The sequence below is a fragment of the Genypterus blacodes genome, unplaced genomic scaffold, assembly GCF_046128005.1.
Source record: "Genypterus blacodes isolate CSIRO-AG114 ecotype Tasmania unplaced genomic scaffold, CSIRO-AGI_Gbla_v1 ptg000070l_1, whole genome shotgun sequence".
Taxonomy (NCBI): Eukaryota; Metazoa; Chordata; class Actinopteri; order Ophidiiformes; family Ophidiidae; genus Genypterus; species Genypterus blacodes.
Window position 1 is genome coordinate 1,936,883 of NW_027466880.1, and position 14,535 is coordinate 1,951,417.

Here is a 14,535-nt window from a genome sequence, read left to right on the forward strand (position 1 = left end):
GGAACTTGCACTTGTAATTGGAATAGAGTAGATTTACGGAGTTATATTACTACTTTAGTCAAGAGTGCTTCTTGCACTGCTATGTACTGCATATGTACTGATCCTATAGGCTTACAACATGATGTAATTTGAAATAAGCTCCAGCATATTTGTCAAATATAGAGACACTATGCTCCTTTGACAGCTGCCAGGGATTAAAACGTGAATTTTGGGAGGCTTGAAGAGGAGCAGAGGAGAAATCCAAGAGAGGAGCAGCTTGCATTGTAGTCATTTGCATGTGCTCACAATGTCAGTCAGTAAACATATCTCAAAGAGTGGGATGATGTCTTCAGGGGAAAGATGATATAGGTCCGGCTGTCTGCTTCAGCAGACATTGAAAGCTCTGGAGGCAGTTTGGGATGTTTTGGGCCTGTATGCCAGCTGCTGTCAATGTCTTTGTTTAGATATTGACACCTTATATCCAGCAGGTCAGGAGGCCACAATACTTATAATCAGGAGAAATACAAAATGTATGTGAGGTATAGTACATCCACCAAAGCACACAGATGATCAAAATAGAGCCACGTAAAAGAGGAAGTGTTAGGCAAATTACTAAACTACTCTCCTGCCATCAAATGATTTGTCTGACAGTGATTTTGTTGTCTGATAAAATGTTTCTGCACTAAGAAATTAATTGATGTTTTATTGTTCACATGGAAACATAGTTGTTTTTGAGGTTGAAGTGTGTTCTGTGCATAACAACTTTCGACACTACAGGATCAGATCAAATAAGGGATTCTGTGAATGTTCTATGCACAGTGATGTTCTCTATTCTACTGGAATGAAGGACTCAATGTCCACCCTGGGGCCATGTCTTTCTATGAATTTTTTACAACTTCAATACTTTTTTCTCTTTGTTGAATAGAAAGAGAAAGCATTTTCCAGAGAGATTTTTGAGATTGTTTTTTATACAGAGAGAGGGGGAGAAACGAGAAAAATGGATTGGAACCTAGGAAATGTGATACACATGTGGACATGCATGCAGGAGACGAAGAGAGATTGACAGAGACCTAATGACTTATACAGACGGGATGTATAGGTGGTGGAAAATAGCATTGTGGGTGATAAACGATTGTGTTCTGTACCAGAGTGATATTAGTGAAGCCACATTGTCATGGTCTAGTTAGTTGGGTCAATGTGTGTAACACAGAATGTAATCGCAGAGTTTTAGATGACATCAGTGTTGTTTGTTTGATGATCTTGTAGGTGCAGTCCTTACAGTATGACATCATGCAACTCTTCAAGCAGCTTCAGATCACATCATGGGTTGTAGAGAGAGGGAAAAAGGAAAACACGGGGAGAAACAAAAAAGAAAATGGGAAAAAATCCCACCCAAACAGCCACACAATCCCACATTCACACACCACCATCCTTGCCCGCCTAAAGACAGTATCTGGTGTTCATGTTTCCAGTCATTAGGCTGGCATAGTCTGTAGATCTGTTAAGTAGGAAAGAAATGGTTGCCATTTATGACAGAACTTATCAGTCTGTCCCTTCATTGTGAATTTAAGTTTATTTTAAGATTAAACATGGTGTCCTTCAGCCATTGTGAGACAGAGGGAGAGGTGAGGGATGATCACCCCTCCCTCTGTCTGATCATTTCTTTTTGCACAGGTTTAAGATGACATGAGTTGAGTGGAGTGCCGCAGATGGCAGTATGAGGGGAAGGTTGAAAAAGCGTTCCCAATATGGTGGACATTGTGTTTAAGTAACCAGACCATCACAAGTTCAATACTTTCTTGACATGAGTCCAGAAAGTGGAGCTTTGAGCAGAATTGCATCCCAGTACTGCATCCCTGACTGTTTGTTTATATAAAACTACTACTATAAATATTAGTAGATAACACAGACAAACTGTTATTTTTTCTTTCCATTGTTGTTAGAGACGTGTGTGCTTTTTGTAGCCCCACAGGCGGGGGATGAGGGTTGGTTTATTCATATATGTTGTCAGAAATATGTTCCCTCAGACTCACACAGCATTTAAGATGAGAGAAACCGTGTGCAGGTATAATCATTGGTATTGTGAACAATTTGTAGGGTAGGGAGTCACTGTATTATTCAGATAAATGTGTGGATATCTGCTTTGTGTGGTGCTTTTGGTTCATGTATAAGACCTGAACTTCACTGTGACACCCTGTTTGAAGTGTGCATGGTGCAGGAATTTGATTATGTAAGAACCCATTTGAAACCCGAGCTGAAATTGAATCCCAACCTACACTTCTCCACTTAAGCTCCACACTGAAAGCATAACAACATTGTTTTTATTAATGGTTTATGGTTGTGGAGTTTTTATGGTTGTTTTTATCCAATGAAGATGTTTTTGGTCACTGAAGAGACTTACTCAAAGACATCCAGACTGACAACATAATTTATTTCATCTACAAAGATCTACAATATTCAGTGAGAGCATTTTAATGACAAATCATATTTTATGATTCTCATTTATGACTCTCCTTGGGGTTATAGGTTATTCCTCAGCCTCCTTTCCCTAAAGGACAAAGAGAAGGAGATGGTAATCAATATCATGCTGCAGGACTGATGTACAAACATTGGTGCCACAGTTAAAGGTGAACAGTCTTATTAAATGTGTTATGTACCTTGCCAATCTCCCGACTCTTGGCCCTCAGCTTGTTGACCTGCGACTCGGCGATGTCGGCTCGCTCTTGAGCTTCCTCCAGCTCGTGCTGAACCTTCCTCAGTCTGGACATGTGAGTGTTGGCCTGCTCCTCCTGGGAAGTAAAGTTCAAATTGAATATGTGAAGACAGTAAGACATTGGACTGTGATTGTATTGTACTGAAAAAGAGCAACATTGTTAGCAATAAGTCTCTAAATATAAATGCAGTTTAATAGTAATTCACTTACAGCCTCCTCAGACTGTCTCTTGTAGGCTTTCACTTTCAGCTGCAGCTTGTCCACTAGGTCCTGCAGCCTGGTGACGTTCTTTCTATCCTCTTCAGTCTGCAGTTAACATGAATTCATAACAATTCATTGATTTGGAGCTTTACCAGACAACTGAATGAATCCATTGATGAAAACTCTACCTGGTAGGTGAGCTCCTTCACTCTCCTCTCAAACTTCCGAACACCTTTGACAGCATCAGCCCCACGTCTCTGCTCACCCTCAACCTCAGACTCAAGCTCACGGACCTGAAACATGAATGATGCTTTTACTTCCAGGGGAGATAATAAATATCTAATCTAGACTTGAAGAGAAGTTGGCAAGAAAACGGGTCTTTACCCTGGCCTCCAGTTTCTGGAGCTGCTTCTTGCCGCCCTTCATGGCCAGATTCTCAGCTTCATCCAGGCGATGCTGCAGGTCCTTCACGGTGACCTCCAGGTTCTTCTTCATTCTCTCCAGATGAGCACTGGTGTCCTGCTCCTTCTTCAGCTCTTCTGCCATCATGGCAGCCTACAATACGACAATCAGGACTTCAGCAAATCATGTCTAGTCAGATATTAAAACTCGAAAGAAGAAAATATTTATTTTTAATCCCCGACTCACATCAGTGATGGCCTTCTTGGCCTTCTCTTCAGCATTTCGTGCTTCCTGAACAGAGTCTTCCACTTCACCTTGGATTGAGACAAAGTCAGCCTCCAGCTTCTTCTTGCTGTTGATGAGGCTGGTGTTCTGTTACAAAGAAAGGCATGATGAATTTCCATAATTTGACGTACAGAACAATGTTAAACTTCTTTCTAACGTAAGCTCTAATATTACCTGAGAGTGCAGCAGCCCCACTCGCTCACTGGCATCAACCAGCTCCTGTTCAGCCACTTTGCGGCTTCTCTCCGTCTGCTCCAGAGCAGCTCTCAGCTCCTCGATCTCAGCCATCATCAGGTTGTTCCGGCGCTCCACCATAGCTACCTGCTCCTTCATGTCTTCATGACCTCTTATGGCATCATCAAGATGCAGTTGAGCATCCTGAGTAAAAAATATAGAAAGACTTTTCAGCAGACACCTTCAACCGCTTTTTCAGTAAGGGAACACTGCCATAAACCCTTCATTGGCTGTACCTTGAGCTGTCCTTGGACGTTCCTCAGCTGTTTCTGGGCTTCAGCAGCCTGGCGGTTGGCGTGACTGAGCTGAATCTCCATCTCATTGAGGTCTCCCTCCATCTTCTTCTTGACTCTCAGGGCATCGTTCCTGCTCCTGATCTCAGCATCCAGAGTGCTCTGCATGGACTCAATAACTCTCTGGCTGTTCCTCTTGATCTGCTCCATCTCTTCGTCCTTCTCTGCAATTTTCCGGTCAATCTCACTTTTGACCTGCGTGAGCTCCAGTTGAACACGGAGAATCTTTGATTCTTCATGTTCCAGTGTAGCCTGAAAAAATGTTTAACTTTAATTAGTCACTGACCAGAACAGAGTTTTTGTTGTTATTGTGTTGTGTAAGACCAAGACCTTTGCAATCTAGTATATAAAGAAATACTCCAAGATATTATTATATATCCAAACATCTCTTTCTCTTGCGCAGTGCTAAAGTGATGTCATAGTATCTCAACATTAATGTCAGTGATTTCTCAGTGTTTTACCTCTGCTTCCTCCAGGGCAGTCTGGATTTCTGACTTCTCGCTCTCTACTGCCTTCTTCCCCTTCTCAAGCTCATGAATCGTCTTACCAGTCTCTCCAAGTTGTTCACTCAGGTCAGAGATTTCCTCTGTTGGAGCAGAGTACAAGGCGTTGTTGATTAGGCTATAGAGTATATAGTAAAATAAATACCCAATAAGAATTTACTGCTGGTATTCAGGGTGTGTTTGTTTGAGAAGGAAAGTTCCCAAACACAAACAGCAATTACAGTGTTATCTTACGTTGCAGGTTCTTGTTCTCCCTCTTCAGAGTCTCCAGATGGTCCAGAGCTTCTTCATATGAATTCTTCAGCTTAAACATCTCAGTGCTGAGAGAGCGAGCCTCTTTCTGAGCTCCTTCCAGCTCTGCCTGGCTCTCCTCGTACTTCTGTTTCCACTCTGCAAGAACCTGAAACCACGATGAAGAAATTTGTATTTCTTCCTTCTCATTGTATGGACATTTATTTAGACAAAGCATAACTGAAAATGTAACCTTGTCAAAGTTCCTTTGCTTCTTGTCGAGGGTAGCAGCCAGAGAATTAGCTCTCTCCACGTCGATCATCAGGTCCTCCACCTCACCCAGCAGTCTCTGTTTAGTCTTTTCCAGAGAGGCACATTTTGCGTTCACAGCCTCAATGGACTCCTCAGCATCCTGGAGACGCTGGGCAAGCTTTTTCCTGTTAAGAATATGTTGTTTAGGAACATGAGTACATTACTGGTCTGTAACTTAATCTACACATTGACTTTGACTTACTTGGCCTCTTCCAGCTCCTCAGTGCGCTGGATGGCATCAGTCTCATATTTGGTTCTCCACTGAGCCACCTCGCTGTTGGCCTTGGACATTGAACGCTGCAGCTCAGCTTTGGCCTCCTGCTCCTCCTCATACTGCTCTCGCAGCAGGTCACAGTCATGACGAGATGACTGGACAGCATGAGCCAGGGCGTTCTTGGCCTTAAAGCAAAACACGATCCTGATTAACGGTTGACACTGACAGTGTTTCCCATGCAAGTATTGTGACAATTCCATGTTCTGTTACCTTAATCTCCTCCTCGATGTGTCTTTTCAGCTCTTCAATCTGCTGGGTGTAAGCCTGCTTGCCTCTTGTTAGCTGAGAAACAAGAGCTTCTTTCTCTTCCATCTGACGCCCAAATTCACCTTTTCAAAGACATTTATGAGTCAATCAAAAATTAATCGTGGGTAAGAATAGGTACTGCAGATGTTGCTGTGGCATTTTTAGAGTAACTATGTAAAAGTAGCGCTATGTCATTTTTAGACCGTTATTGCTGACTGCATCCATTTAGTTCTCTTGGTTTCACATTTGTTTTAGTCCCAGACACGCGCCTTGAAAACCGAAAGAAATGCTGACTGAATGTATGCAGTTAACAACAACAAACGCTAGGGGACTTTAAAGATCACACAGTGCTGCTTCAAAGTATTAAAGTAGTTTATACCATTTTCAGTTTGAAGTCTCGCTTTCTGTGCACTCAAGTCATTCAGCTGACGAACGTGTTCATCATTCTTGACTTTGAGTTCACTCAGTTGATCTTCCAAAGTCCTGGACAACTTCTCAAGGTTTGCCTGGCAAAATAATACATTACATTAAAACAACTGTACGAGTATTATTATTAGGATTATGCTCGCTCCAATGAAGATGGCGCATCTTACCTTTGACTTGGCAATAGTCTCCATATTGCTTGAGAGGTCATCGATCTCCATCTTGTATTCACTCTTCTCTTTCTCCAGCTTCTGCTTGACACGCTGAAGGTTATCCAGCTGTTCTCCCATTTCAGCCACGCTGTCAGCTTGCTTCTTTCGCAGAGCTGCAGCGGTGGCCTCATGCTGCAGAGTGGACTCCTCGAGATCACGACGCAGCTTCTGAAACTCAGCCTCACGCTTCTTGTTCATCTCGATCTGAACAGATGTTGCACCGCCAGCTTCTTCCAGCCTCTCGCTGATCTCCTCAAGTTCCCTGGCGAGATCAGCCCTCTGCTTCTCCACCTTAGCCCGAGCTGCACGCTCAGCCTCGATCTCCTCCTCCAGCTCCTCAATACGAGCCTGAAACACACATAGATTAACTCTAAAATTGTTAAAGACATTTTCTCTATCGCCTTGTTTCAGGCTTGAATAAATACCTGGAGTTCCTTTATCTTCTTCTGCAACTGGACTCCAAGGGACTGCTCATCCTCAATCTTACTAAGGAGTTGGCTTGTCTCAAAGTCCTTCCTGGAGGTGATGGAAGTCATCCAGTGTGTTAAAAAGTGTTGTTTTAGTCTTAGAGGAGTTCATAAAACAATAATTTGCTGTTAAAAGAGGTATGTATGTATGAATGAAACAGATTCCTACTTCTTCAGTTTCTCATCAGATTGCTGCTTGTCATTCTCCAGATCCATTATGGTTTCATGAGACAGTTTCACATCTCCTTCAAGCTTCCTTTTAACTCGCTCAAGGTCCATGCGAAGCTTCTTCTCTTGCTCCAGAGAACCTTCAAGCTGTCATGGATAGAGATTACAACTTTAAAGATATTTCTGGCACATGACTGGTATCAGCATCTATTGTCAAACATGGACAGCTCACATCGTCCACTTGCTGCTCCAGCTTTGTCTTAGCTTTGGTCAGAGTGTTGACTTTGTCTTCCTCTGCTTGAAGATCATCAAGAACCTGCTGATGGGCCTCTTGGAGGGCTTTCTTCTCCTTGGACAACTTGGCAATGGTCTCATCTTGAGCTGTCATCTCCTCTGTGAGGTTTTTGACCTGTAAATGTTCGAATGAATTAGAATGAATGAGGATTTCAATCAATACTACAATGAAACTATCAAACCAAAAGACAAATCTTGTCACCTTGTTTTCAGTGGCATGTTTCTCCTTCTCCACTTTGGCCAGGGTGAGCTCCAGGTCATCAATGTCTTTCTTTAACTCAGAACACTCATCCTCCAGCTTCCTCTTTTTTGCGGTCAGCTCAGCATTGACCTCCTCCTCATCATCCAATCTCTCGGTCGTCTCTTTGACTTTGGCCTCGAGCTGGATCTTTGCTTTAATGAGCCCCTCACACCTTTCCTCTGCATCACTGAGGTTTTCACCTTCCTAAAAGCCAACGCATAAATCAATACAGTATATATGTATATTTTGATGCAATCTAACCACTCGTAATGCACAAATAAATGGAATTCTACTCACAGACTGCACTTGCAACAGCAGGTCGTTCTTTTCCTGCAGCAGAGAAACCATTTTTTCTTCAAGCTCTTTCTTCTTGGACAGAGCCTTTGCAAGGTCGTCTTTCATTTTCCCAAAGTTCTCCTTCATTTGGGCCATCTCCTTCTCAGTCTCTGCACTCTTCAGGAGAGGCTTGATCTTGAAGTAAAGCTTCATCCATGGCCAAGTCTTGACATTCATGAACGAGCGGATGTTGTACTGGATGGAGAAAATTGCATCTCTGCCAAAAGTAGAGACATTTGTTATGTTTTCATTCTTTAGGCATACATTAGGCCTTTACTTAATAACATGCTGTATCTGCAATAATAACAGTTTACCTCCTTTCCATCATCTTAACAAATTCACTTCTCATGAGGAAACCTCTGCAGAGAGCCTGAGTCATGGTCACCAGCTCAGCCAGTTTCTCATCTCTCATCTCCTCCAGAGTTCCCAGCAGGCCGGCTTTGAAGAACACCTGAGAGTCACCAAGCATGTAGATGTTCATTACCAATAGAGCTTTTTGCTACAATTTATACTGCTGCTTTTCTAGAGGAATGTTTGCTCCTCTACCTTGGTATGGCCAAACTTGTACTGAGTGTGATCCACATCAATGGAGCCCAGCAGTTTCTCTGAGGCCTTCTTGTTGTCAATGAACTGCCCCTCTGGGATCACACTGGCGTTCAATACTTTGTATCTTAGAACCATACATCAGTTTGGTTAGATCAGAGGAGTTTGAAGAGAGTGAACACCAACAACTATGTGTAAAATAAAGTATTTCAGCTACCTCTGCTTGAAGTCACTGTAGTTGATTCTGCTGGGGAAACCCTTTCTGCAGATTCTGATCCCTTCCAACACACCGTTACACCTTAGCTGGTGGATGACCAGGAAGTTCTCCATAAGACCTATAATACAGTATAGTGAGAATTATTTGTTGTAAGTTGTTGAGTTTTTGTATTTGTTAACTAATAGTATAACACAAGTCCTTTCATTGACTGTTATACTATTCTTATTAGCCACAAACATAGTGACAAACCTGGAGTCTTTGATTCATTGGGAATCAAGCAGCGCACAAAATGAGGATGTGTGCTCCTCAAATTGGTCATCAGCTTTCCCAAATTCTCCTGTGGAATTTACAGGATGATTAATTAGGAGAACATACTAAATCAAACATGATGACATGAAAAATACTGATGTGGTGAAATGACAGAAGTGCTTTTTGTAGTACCCTGAACAATGCAGACACAGTCTGGAAGGAGCCTCCCTTCTTTTTGCCTCCTTTCTTACTGCCTCCATCAGCTGTCGGTAGAGGAACAATCAGGTGATATGATTAAATTCAACATGAGAGATTCATTTGGCAGGTAATTGTGTCACTGTATAGGCGGATAAGAGACTCTACCATCTCCTGAGGCATGGGATGCATACAGGAAGGACAACAGTTTGACTGAAGACTTCTGATAGAGCTGAACCACTGAGTCATTCAGTGGGTCCTTGTTCTTGTCCAGCCAGCCACAAATGTTGTAGTCCACAGTGCCAGCATAGTGCACCAGAGAGAAGTGAGCCTCAGCTTTGCCTTTGACTGGCTTTGGTTTCTCAAAGCTCTTGTTTTTGCCAAGGTGCTGGTCATACAGTTTGTTCTTGAATGTTATGTCTGTAGCTTTGGGGAACATGCACTCCTCTTCAAGGATGGAGAAGATGCCCATTGGCTGTTAGAATGAAAAAAATATATAATTTTAAAGAAATCCTTCCAAGGCGTTAGACCTGATTCTGTTCATGTGAGTGTGTAACATGTGGCTCACCTTCTCAATGAGCTCAATGCAGGCAGCCAGATCCATACCAAAGTCAATGAATATCCATTCAATTCCCTCTTTCTTGTACTCTTCTTGCTCCAGGACAAACATGTGGTGGTTGAAAAACTGTTGCAGTTTTTCATTGGTGAAGTTGATGCAAAGCTGCTCCAAACTGTTCAACTGATTTAAAAAGAAGACACATGAAAGGATTCAATATTAGTTTGGGACAAATACAACTCACTAATCATAACTGAAAACCTTTAATTAAAAAATATTAATATCATTGTATTTACATCGAAGATTTCAAATCCAGCGATGTCCAGCACGCCGATGAAGAACTGTCTAGGCTGCCTCGTGTCCAACATCTCATTGATTCTGACGACCATCCACAAGAACATTTTCTCATAGACAGACTTGCAGAGAGCCATGACGGAATTGTTGACCTGATTTTTAAAATTAATCACACAACAAAGAGAACAGTGTCATTTTACAATGTTGGAAAGAGAAAGTAAAGTAAATTGATTCAGTTCAGGTAGTTAGGTTAAAAAAAAAATCATTCCTCCAAAGGACTGTGCTGCATTGTACCTGTGGAACAGTCTGACCCTTGGTCACAAACTCATTTCCTACTTTCACCCTGGGGTAGCACAGGGCCTTATGGACGTCAGCTGAGTTCAGGCCCATGAGGTATGCGATTTTATCAGCCTCTGATGAAGACAGATATCATAAAAGTTCAACCAAACACTGATCATTGCATTTCTACAGAGCTGTCTCTCATAGAGAATAATGGAATACATGGCCAGTATGGTGTTGTGGATGGTTGTATTGATTATTGTAGAGACAGATCATCAATCCCACAAGTATTTACAACATACTTACTCAACTATAACATTAAGAGATTTGATTCCAGAATTTACCCTCATTGCCATCAGGCTCAGCCTGCTCCTCCCGCTGCTTCTGCTTGAACTTCATGTTGCCGTGATGCATCACAGCTCCAGTCAGCTTGTACATTTGAATCTTCTCTTCTGCAGTGAAGCCCAGGATATCAATGGCAGCCTGTGAGTATTGCAAGAAAACAGGTTTTGTTTCAGGACATAAATGTGTACAGGTTTTATTCATTATGGTGAAGATTTTGTAATTTTCTTTTCTTACATCAGTGGCAAGAAACTCCTCAATGTCATCAATGCTCTTCACTGTGATTTCACCCTGACTGATCATGTGATAGTCATATGGGTTGGTGGTGATCAAGAGAGCCTCTGGGAAATACCAAAATTTTAACGTTATCGATTCATGTAAGTAAAGACACAACAAGGTTCAGGTCATATTCTGTAAATTCAACACTTCTTACCCAGCAGCTCAGGTCTGTGTCCTGTCATGAGCTGGTAGAAGATGTGGTAGCTCCTCTCAGCAGACAGCTGGAAAGTCACTCGAGACTTCTCCAGCAGATCTGTCAGTCAGGCAGCAAACAGAGACACAGTTAGAAATCAGCAGGAGACTAATCTGCGGTTACTGTGGTGACATTTGCAGCCTTACATGTTTCAATATCTGCTGAGGCCAACTTTCCAGAGGTCGCAAAATGGATTCTGATGAATTTACCCTGTTTAAAATTGAGCAGTGCATTAGAAAGTAGACTTAGTTTGAAATAAAAACTCTTAACATTCAGATGAGTGTTACCACTTACAAAGCGGGAAGAGTTGTCATTCCTCACAGTCTTGGCATTACCATAAGCCTCCAGCAGGGGATTGGCTGCAATGATTTGATCCTCCAGTGATCCCTTCATTAAGGAAACAGACACACAGCAAATATTAAAAGTGTGTAAGCAACAGATCACAAACTGACTTACAATATTTACAGCTTTGTGCAAACTTTTCCTTCAAAAAATTATTTTACCTGCATCTTGCCAGAGTCAGCTTTCTTTCCTCCAGCCACTGCGATTGTTGCAAAGTACTGGATGACACGTTTGGTGTTGACAGTCTTTCCTGCACCGGATTCTCCTCTGGAGAGGTAAACAGATCAGTGTTTGTAAGTGTGTATGTTTGTCTGTTTGCTGTTGTGTATGTTGTACAGGCTGATGGCTCATGATGACATCAGTTATTCAAACAGTGTAAACTTACGTGATCAGGATGGACTGATTCTCACGGTCTGTGGAAAATAATTTGTTTGTATTACTTACATGACTGGTTTGTTTTGTGTTCATTTTAGTATCACTCTTGCCAACGCATATGATACACTATGTAATAGAAGGAGTTATGGCCTTAGATGTGTTTCACATACATTCATATATGGTTCCATCTCAGATTGTTCTTGTTTTATCTGTGAAGCTTGTAAACAGTATCTGAAGTACCTGTGAGCATGAACTGATAGGCGTTATCAGAGATGGAGAAGATGTGGGGTGGAGCCTCAATCCTCTTCTTGCCTCTGTATCCTGACACAACCACTGTATCGTACACTGGAAGCCACTTGTAGGGGTTCACAGTGACGCAGAACAACCCAGAGTAGGTCTGTAACACAAACAGATGTTACTCCTCCTCAGTTCACTCTCAACTACTGATGTTGCCATTTGCTTGTTGGGGTCAAACTCACGTAGATCATCCATGCTGCGTAGCGCTCTTTGAGGTTATACAGCACAGAAGGCTCGCTGAGGTGGGTCATCATGGCCATGTCCTCAATCTTATCGTACTTTGGAGGATTCATGGGGTGGATTTCATCCTCTTTCACTGTGAGAGACTGTCAGACAGACAGTGAGCAGGAGTCAAGTTCACAGGATAGATCAATGCAGTGGTGGTGTGTTCTCATTTATACTATATACTACTATAACTATATCCAGTTTTAGGGGTAAAAGACCCCCAGTTTACTTTTCCTTATTACAGAGAAAACTCTGCCCAACATTTTGTTTGGTCCATCACAAGATGCTTTATTTACAACAATGATTTAGAAACAACTTTGTGTTAAATCTTCAATGAGACGAGCACCTAAGTGAGATCACACCAGTGTCACCGTAAGATATCGTGAAGAGCTTGGACATTACATTTCATTCTGAATTCAACATTGAAAAGTGCATGATGCTTTAATTCCAATGTCTTCATTCTCACCTTTCCACAGAGTGTTTCTACAGTGGCTTTACCACCCTCTCTCTTTATCAGTTTCCCCTTGAGGTACATCTCAGCTGGCTCTGTTACAAAGTAAGCTGTTTTAGCATCAAAGGGAGTGGTCTGGGCCTCAATCCTCTCCTTCTCAGGCTTCCGGAGGTAAACGGATGCCGGGCCGAAGCACTCCATCTCTGCGTCCCCCATGATGGCACTTTACTGCAAGTGATAAAACATGAGAGTAATCATTCAGTGTAGTCATTCATTCATGTCAGCATGATGTATGTGCTCATGATTGAAATGTAACAACTGGAGAAGGAAACGCTGTAAATTATAATTTACTCCAGTGTAAAGATTAAAATGAACATCATACTTTTCATAATCATGCAGAGTCAGTGACAGCTTAACTACAAGTAATGTTAAATGTTGCATTCACTCTGTATTATGTTTCTTGATTCAACCTTCCTGATAGAAAGTTCTAGATTTACTGATAACGGAAAAGAAAATAGATAAAGTGACAAGATATGTATTATTTGTAATTAATTGCAAATTGCTATTGTTAGTGACACATCAAATGCACACTGAGCACACAGCCTGCATCGGTTTAAGTGAACACAATGAGAAGTAAAAGAATTTACCTTGATCCTTCCCCTCAGAAGAACAGATGGTGATGCTGGTCTATGAGGAGAGAAATAATTGATTTAATCGCTGTAATCCAAAGTATTCTGATTAAAGATTGAAGTCCTGTCACAAAGCGAAGAGTTTTGTAATCTCTGTCTTGTATCTGGCAGTCCGTGTTCATGCCCTGCATTGTTCATTAAGCTGTTGGCTCTGTCCCTGCTAATAAAAGACTGTTAGTCACTCACCTTGAGTCGATGCCTGTCAGTCCTTGGGGGGCGTACAGCATGGCTTCTTATATACAGAGATCCAAGTCACTCAGCAGATGTGACGCGCTTTATTTGGTCATGCACTTTTATGCCATTTGTCCATTTATTTTTGCCTCAGATCTGACCTCTCTCATCTTTTATCACCAGACAGCACAGCCGGCGTTCATTTATCACAGGTTAAACTCACATCAGTTATAATTCGTTAATCGTTAATTCATAATTGCAAATTTCATTTAGTCTTAAGAATTTAAATGGGAAATAGATTGAAAGACTGTAAGCTGCAGATTAACAATCATTGTTAGCTGTGTCAGACGCTCTTCATTGCTGTCATCACCAGACCAACAAAAAGAGATCAGTATGTCCATAGGGACTGCAGCATATGGAGCGATGATATCTTTGTGTTATTCTAGATTTTACTACAAGGCTCACAACAGAAACCCTTTTAAATTTGAACTTGGACTTGAAATTATATAAATAGATCAAGACACTTTCAATCCAGCATTTTTTTAACCTCGTGTAAATATTGTTCTGGCAGGCATATCGGTTACTGGGGTTCAGACATTGTTTTGGTCTTTGCACTAATCTCCTTAATGCACCACGGCACTGTAGAGGATCCGACTTTAGCCGTGGAGAAGCTCTCATATGTCACTGGTATTTTGTTGCAGAAGCCTGGCAAGTCTTTCCTGTGACAAAGGAGCAAAACAGTTGCTAATCTAAGAACTTGTGGAAATGATGATACCTCATGATAGCAGGAACACCGGCTGAGGTCTGTGATTTATGAAATCCCAAAGTTAATTTGATTTGTTCTCTACCAAGGAAGGACAAAAAAACTGAGTAATATTGGTATTTATAGCTCTGTCATTTCCCTGCCTTCATTAATGTATATGGAAGATGTAAGTTTAGCAACATGCTTGTTACATTTGCATATATATATATATATATATATATAGACAATTGAGGAGGACTTTATTGATCCCAGAGGTCAGTG

General features: G+C 41.7%; 1 protein-coding gene across 1 annotated transcript; it reads right to left on the reverse strand.

The window, feature by feature from the left end:
* Positions 1-2,437: 2,437 nt before the first annotated feature.
* LOC143005252 (myosin heavy chain, fast skeletal muscle-like) lies at positions 2,438-13,542 on the reverse strand. The gene is made up of 41 exons (XM_076156525.1): positions 13,527-13,542; positions 13,299-13,338; positions 12,667-12,879; positions 12,158-12,301; positions 11,919-12,075; positions 11,689-11,716; positions 11,465-11,570; positions 11,256-11,348; positions 11,108-11,171; positions 10,923-11,021; positions 10,727-10,830; positions 10,492-10,630; positions 10,163-10,281; positions 9,871-10,020; positions 9,587-9,757; positions 9,187-9,493; positions 9,016-9,086; positions 8,824-8,911; positions 8,575-8,692; positions 8,361-8,484; positions 8,129-8,265; positions 7,776-8,031; positions 7,440-7,682; positions 7,176-7,352; positions 6,945-7,090; positions 6,734-6,824; positions 6,267-6,656; positions 6,053-6,179; positions 5,638-5,756; positions 5,356-5,552; positions 5,095-5,278; positions 4,845-5,010; positions 4,569-4,693; positions 4,051-4,359; positions 3,755-3,958; positions 3,542-3,667; positions 3,278-3,448; positions 3,082-3,186; positions 2,903-2,998; positions 2,637-2,768; positions 2,438-2,527 (listed from the first exon to the last, which is right to left on the reverse strand). The coding sequence occupies exons 3-41, from the start codon at positions 12,865-12,867 to the stop codon at positions 2,507-2,509; spliced, it is 5,805 nt and encodes a 1,934-aa protein (XP_076012640.1). The 5' UTR covers positions 12,868-12,879; positions 13,299-13,338; positions 13,527-13,542; the 3' UTR covers positions 2,438-2,506.
* Positions 13,543-14,535: the final 993 nt, after the last annotated feature.

Excerpts from the sequence above, each read along its gene's own strand:
- LOC143005252 (XM_076156525.1), bottom strand. The coding sequence starts at position 12,867 with ATGGGGGACGCAGAGATGGAGTGCTTCGGCCCGGCATCCGTTTACCTC. Across the intron at positions 12,076-12,157 it reads ACGCAGCATGGATGATCTAC|ACCTACTCTGGGTTGTTCTG; the intron begins GTGAGTTTGACC and ends TTTGTGTTACAG. Across the intron at positions 10,631-10,726 it reads AGGAGTTTCTTGCCACTGAT|GCTGCCATTGATATCCTGGG; the intron begins GTAAGAAAAGAA and ends CAATACTCACAG.